The sequence below is a fragment of the Anneissia japonica genome, unplaced genomic scaffold, assembly GCF_011630105.1.
Source record: "Anneissia japonica isolate Jap-2015-1 unplaced genomic scaffold, ASM1163010v1 scaffold288265_len830512_cov201, whole genome shotgun sequence".
Taxonomy (NCBI): Eukaryota; Metazoa; Echinodermata; class Crinoidea; order Comatulida; family Comatulidae; genus Anneissia; species Anneissia japonica.
The window spans coordinates 526,462-532,975 of record NW_022752171.1 but is presented as its reverse complement, the minus strand read 5'-3'; the positions used below and the strand labels follow the sequence as shown (position 1 = coordinate 532,975).

The window sequence follows — 6,514 nt, the reverse complement described above, 5'->3', positions numbered from 1 at the left end:
TAGCGCTCTAGTATTCTTATTATATCTCTATGGTATCAAGGCAATAGACCTTTCCGGACTGTCAATCAAACTTTCAAGTAACCAATCAGAACAAGGCATATACGTGATGTTTACAAACACGTTTTCCACACAAACACACGAGTTATTATTCTATTATTATATTATTTTCCCTTTCGTTTGTAAAGTCGTGCTTTTCCATTGTTAATTTCTATAGCTGACTTCAAAATATGTTTTTTTTTTCTGAGTTTGTTTTGGGTCAGGATAGGATGGCTGATTTACGTTTTGCAATAGTTAGGAAGAGAAAGTTAGTTAAGAAATGTTCTTTGTTTTGTAATTTAATGGTCACACTTCTTCCAGTTTTACGTACTCTTATCAAATATCTATATCACTGTTTAATTAGTTTACTGTATTGTTTTTTCGAATTGATGTTTATATCCATGTCATAGTATGTTAAGTAATTATATTATTATCTTGGATGCTCCGTCCTTCAAGAATGTGCCACTGGTACGAAAGTGTAGTGTCTGAATAAAAATATAAATGCACAATTAAAAGCGGCGGCGCACTACAAGCGGCCAATGGTCAAGGTAAGGGAACAGAAAACCTCCCCTTGAAAACACACTGTGGGTGCCATTTCCGAACATTTGAAGTGCATATAATTCTTCAAATTGCGCTGACGCCCTATTGCGGGACGTCAGACAAGGGCGAATCCAGAGATGTCCGAAAGGAGTGCCGATCGAGACAACAATACTGTAGGGTCCGGGGCTTTCCCCCTCGAAATTGTTGTTTTCTAGACGCCCGAAAATAACCTCTGAGGCGTTTTGGGCGATCAATTATTTCTTTTTCCTTCCTCCTTTTTTTTTACTTTCCAAAAGTGGGGTGGGGGCTGGGGCCAGCTCGCGCCTGTGAGAGTTCAGACCTCATGTTGAAGAAGCGAATCGCTAGCGCCGCACCTGCTACTGTAAGGAAGTCCGAAGTGTACCACGTGTTGCTTTCGTCAAAGTAATTTTACAAGCGGAGGGAACTGTTATAATGTAAATATATGAAGAAGGAAATGGTGAAACAGTTCCGGTACTTCACACACATTACAAGGGAAGAATAGTGTATACGTACACACATATTATTTCGTCTCAGTTACAAGTAAGTTTATCTCTATCATCATTCATCATTTTGTATATAGTTTATTTAAAAAAAATTATATTATCGACATAGCCAGTTTACTTGCATTAATTTTTAGAATGTCACTGCTTCAAAAGCTGTTGATGAAAATACGTTTGTCTTGATGAAGTAAAGACTCGTTATAGTAGATTAGGAACTTGGAAATAAGACCATTATATTAGAACCCATTCAGCCTGCCTGACACTTTGAAGGTTTCTATTTGTTGGATCAATCTTAAATAATTACATTAATTAAATAAACATGCAATGTAATGTAATGTAGTTCGATTTATAGTCTCAAAGCCCTCGAGGTGTGGAGTGGACTAGCCCGTACAGTAATTTGCTTCTCCCTTAAGGGTCTCTTCATGTCTGAGCTACCCGGTAAACCGGTACCGGCTATTCTTGTCTGTCCACAACAGGGGATGTGTGGACCAGTACACAGGGTAACTCCCCTACCCGTCACGAATGATGTACTGGGTTCTTTTAAGTGCACACGAGCCAAAAAAGAAAAAAAAAAAAAAAAAAAAAAACCATGAGAGAAAACGTGTCCCACCACCCGAAAAACATAGGCGAGCGTGCCGTTCGAACCAGCGCCGATTTGGCCGTTGGTTGCAGCGCCCCGGCCACTGCTTTAAACCGCTCGGCCATCCAACTCCCTATAATGATTCAAATGATTTTAAACTGCACAGTACTTGGATTAGGTTGCCTACCTACAGTACCGGTATCAACAAGCCAGCTTCCATGTAAAATAAAGGAATATTAATTAAGGTAAAGAATAACCTGAAACTTGCAGCTTTAATCGGCTGAATTTGCTCACCCGATTATAAAATTATCACTAGACGTATTTTTCCAGACAATCGTCTGTCAGCCGCACACCGGTGTGGCTGTATTTCGAACAGAGTACACCATATATTGTAGAACTCATTCAAAACCATTTTTTTTGGTCAATTTATGCCTCATCAGTTGCCATGCGCACTTTATTCTGTCTACACGTCCATTGTGCTGTTTAGTGTGTACTGTGTGTTATTATAGGACACATCAAGGCAATTCAACAGAAGGACGTACATCTCGGGGGAACCAGTCAACTCGCCCCCTATCAAACTCGCCCCCCCCCCTTATCAAACTCGCCCCTTACAAACTCGCCAATTACAAACTCGCCCCCTATTAAACACGCCCCTTGCAATCTCGCCCCTTACAAACTCGCCCCTTACAAACTCACCCCCTAACAAACGCAGCGTTGGATAGGCTAATGTTTTCGGCGCCTACGATATTTCTTCTCACAACCTATCGCAAAATCAAAATGAAAAATTCATCCGCATTTATTTTTTGTGTGGAACACAAAAAAAAATCAAATTTCAGTCTTATTTTACATTTTTTTCATTCTTAGGAATGTCTAAATTCAGTTAAACTAGCAATTCTGTATTATATTTATAAATATTTATAACATTATACAAAAATTAGATTTTTCTTAAAAACTGAAATTTTGCCGGGAATGGGGCTTTAAACATGTTTAATATTTCTCACGACGGCTTAAGACTGTCCCCGACGATAAATCGTGTCGGGCTTCGTCGGCCGACGCTGTCTGAGTTGGCCTTTATACAATCACGAGAAATTTTTCTCTCAGGCTAGCATTTCTTTCTGACACAGGCCATATGTTGACAGTGGTTACGCTGTTTACACAACACGATTTGTGTTGCAAAGCGTGACATCCCTTTTAAAACAACTTCTGACCTTGCCTGTGCTACTTTTAATACATTTTTTTCACACCAACCTCAGTTCCTAGCGAAACGGTTGACAAATGTTTGCCTATGAACATGTTACATAAGAACATGTAATTTTATTGCTATAACTTTATATTTTCTTGGTCAATTTTCACAAATCAAATTGCAGTTTATAGAGGCATTTACTCTATACTCGTACTCGCACTGTTCCTGAAATTAACATAAACTGTAATGTATTAACATATTTCCTTCTACTTCGGTCCGGAAATTAGGGGTCATATTTGACAAACATCTTGACTTCAGCAACCATATATCATCTATATGCCGATCGGGTTACTTTCATCTTCGCCGTATCCGTTCCATTAGACCTTACATTTCATCTTCTGCTGCTGCTTCTCTTGTTCATGCTTTTATTTCATCCAAACTTGACTTTTGCAATGCATTGCTCAATGGTTTACCTGCTAGTAGCATTAGACACCTTCAGAAACTTCAGAACTCTGCTGCTCGTGTTGTAACATTGTCTAAAAGGTTCACCCACATCACGCTAATTTTAAACATTCTTCACTGGCTTCCAGTTGATAAGCGAATCATTTTTAAAATTCTTCTTCTCACCCAAAAATCTATCCATGGTCGTGCCCCACTTTATCTCTGTTCGCTTATAGACAAACAGGTTTGGTGTAGCTGTACTTGGTGGTTAAGGTGCGTCCATCGAATCCCAGGGTCCTGGGTTCAATTTCGACTCCCGAGTTATTGTTGAGCTGAGCATCATATTTGTTTGTCGTTGATTGTCTTGGTTGCCTATGTACCGTAATATGTATACATACATACATACGCACATACATACATACATACATACATACAACATACATATACACACAGCAGGTGTCCACTTATACGCAGTGGTGGCGCCAGAAATCAGCATGCTGACTGGGCATGCTGACTGGCTTCTGTTTCCTAGCAGTTTCTTCTTTCTTTACCCAGTCAGCAGCATGCTGACTGGGTTCTGTTTCCTAGCAGTTTCTTTCTTTCTTTCTTTACCCAGTCAGCAGCATGCTGACTGGGTTCTGTTTCCTAGCAGTTTCTTTCTTTCTTTCTGGCAACATTTTAAAAGGCTACTAGTTGCAAACTACTGGACCGATTTTTATTAAAACTTGGTCAGTAGGACCGGTGCCACCTCCCATTTATGTGTTGTTCACAACTTGGGGTCAAAGGTCACATAAGTGGCATTAGGGTAAAAAAACCAAAAATTCTATAAAAGACTACTTGTCTCACAAATGACGTAGCAAAGTCTTGTCCTTTGCACATATACATTGGCATAAGGCAGGGTCTATAGGGTGTTCAGGGATAAGGGGTCAAAGGTCATTAAGGGGTAATTTTTATCTTTTTTCTGGAAACATTTCAAAACGCTACTAGTGCCAAACGGTTGTGCCGATTTCAACCAAACCTGGTCAGTATAATCGGTGACACCTTTCATACATGGGGTGTTCACTGCTTGGGGTCAAAGGTCACATAGAGGTCATTAGGGTAAACAACTTTCAAAAAAATGAATAAAAGACTTCTTCTGTCACAAATATCATAGCACAGTCTTGTCCTGGGCACATATGTATTGGCATAATGTAGGGTCTTATGCTGTTCAGTGATTTACGGTCAAAGGTCATTAAAGGGTTATTCTTTTGTTCTCTCTAGTAACATTTCAAAATGCTACTAATGGCAAACCATTGGACCAAATTCAATCAAATTTCGTCATTAAGAACCGGCGACACCTCCTACACCACAGTCTGGGATCAGGGGTCATCGGGGTTAAATTTTCAAAATAGCCCAATTGAGCTCAAATTTACCAGGAATGATCCTTAGGACCTGCTAAACATGAAAAAATACTCTTCACCCCATATGTCAAAGTTCATAGGTCAAAGGTTCAAAATGCTACTAATGGCAAACGATTGAACCGAATTCAATCAAATTTGATCATTAAGAACCAGTGACACCTCCTACACCCCTGTCTGGCATCAGTGGTTACATAGGGGCCATCAGGGTCAAATTTTCAAAATAGCCCAATTGAGCTCGAATTTACCAGAAATGATCCTTAGGACTTTCTAAACATGAAAAACTACTCTTCACCTATAGGTCAAAAATCACAAGGGTCACTATAGTGAAATTATCAAATATTGCTATGGACTAACGATTGGACCAATTGCATTAGACAAACTTCTACCAAACATGAGGTGTTCACAGGTTGAGGTTAAAAGTCACAGTGGATCTCTTAAAAAATGACTGGGTTCATGTTCTATTGAACATATTATCTCTAGTTTATTTTTGGAGTTTGATAAGGGTGCTAGAACTAGAGGTAACTCTTTTAAGATCAAACATCAGCACTGTGGGACTTATTAAAAGTCAGGCTTTTTCATTTAGGTCAATCCGGCTGTGGAATTCTCTATCGAACGAAGACGTTAACTCTAGCTCAATTTATTTAAATCTGCAATTGAATACGTTTAGCTGACCATCTGCTTAAATTTGCGCCCTATGTTAAATATTAAATATTCAGTCTTTTTTCGAAGGACCTATAAAGCATCGTTTTGCTTGGCCTCTATACCCAGGAGGATCAGATTACATAAGACTCGCCTGGGAAATAAGTAAACAACTGTGAGCTGGGGGCGCAGCCCCGGACCCCCACTCAAAAGGGGCCCTTTTATACTACCTAGCCCTTTACTACTCATGGGCAGCCCCGCTCCCCCACCCTTTTTTTTTTGGAAAAGAAAAAAAAAGAGAAAGAAAGAAACTCACCGTTACGCCACTGCTGCCACACACCACCTTCCAATTTTTCAATGAGTTTTCCGGGCATCTACAGCTAGTTATAGACTAGGGGAAAAAAATCAAAAAAGAGGCCTAGAAATCAAGTTAGGGGGAGTGGAATGTTAGAAGCAGTCAACATAGCCAGATATCCTAATTAATCCGCCCTGGTCATCCTAAGCCCTGTTGACACTTGATTTTTCACCTGGTATACAAATGGCGGCCATTTTTCAAAATGGCCGCCAAATTTATCTAAAATGTGCATATAATTGGAACTAAATAAGCTACAGATATGATGTTGGTGTCTAAAATCATAATTTCTATACATGCAACAAACCAGACCTATAAAAACTACTGTCACTCATGCCAGATTGGAACATAATTCAAAAATAGGTGTTTATTTGTTTTAAGATATCCACAAAATATACTTAAAATGTGTATAAAATAAGAATAAGTATATAAACTCACCCAAAAGTAGTCGTGTTTGGTATCGTTGGAATGCTCTTCCGATGCTGAATAATGTATTGCAGTTTATATATCAGAAACGGTGTAGTGTTTCATGTATTGTCCCATAAAGTCCAATTATGGCATATCATAAAATAAACAGGACCCATTTGCGTAACTCGTGAGCTCTCGGATGGCGGGGGAGGGGGTCCAAGTCCGGGGTCCAAATGCGCCCTGGAGAGGGTTAGATACTTTTACTTACAGTAACACTGATACTCAGCACTCTCCTACAACGCCTTAACAATACGTAACATTTTCTATAATTTCCGAAAAAAACCAAATAGACCAAAATCCCACAAACACAATATTTGGCAGATTTATTAGAAGGGGTTCTTTAAACTATGCTCC

The 6,514-nt window shown here is 39.3% G+C and overlaps 1 protein-coding gene across 2 annotated transcripts in view; it reads right to left on the bottom strand.

Annotated features, from left to right (window-relative positions):
• Window positions 1–5,728, bottom strand: part of LOC117122146 — an 18,017-nt gene extending 12,289 nt beyond the window's left edge. For both annotated transcript variants that reach the window (XM_033267644.1, XM_033267646.1), the window contains exon 1: window positions 5,657–5,728. In XM_033267644.1, the coding sequence (XP_033123535.1) occupies window positions 5,657–5,714 (58 nt within the window). In that variant the 5' untranslated portion in view covers window positions 5,715–5,728. The remainder of the gene's footprint in view (window positions 1–5,656) is intronic.
• Window positions 5,729–6,514: the final 786 nt, after the last annotated feature.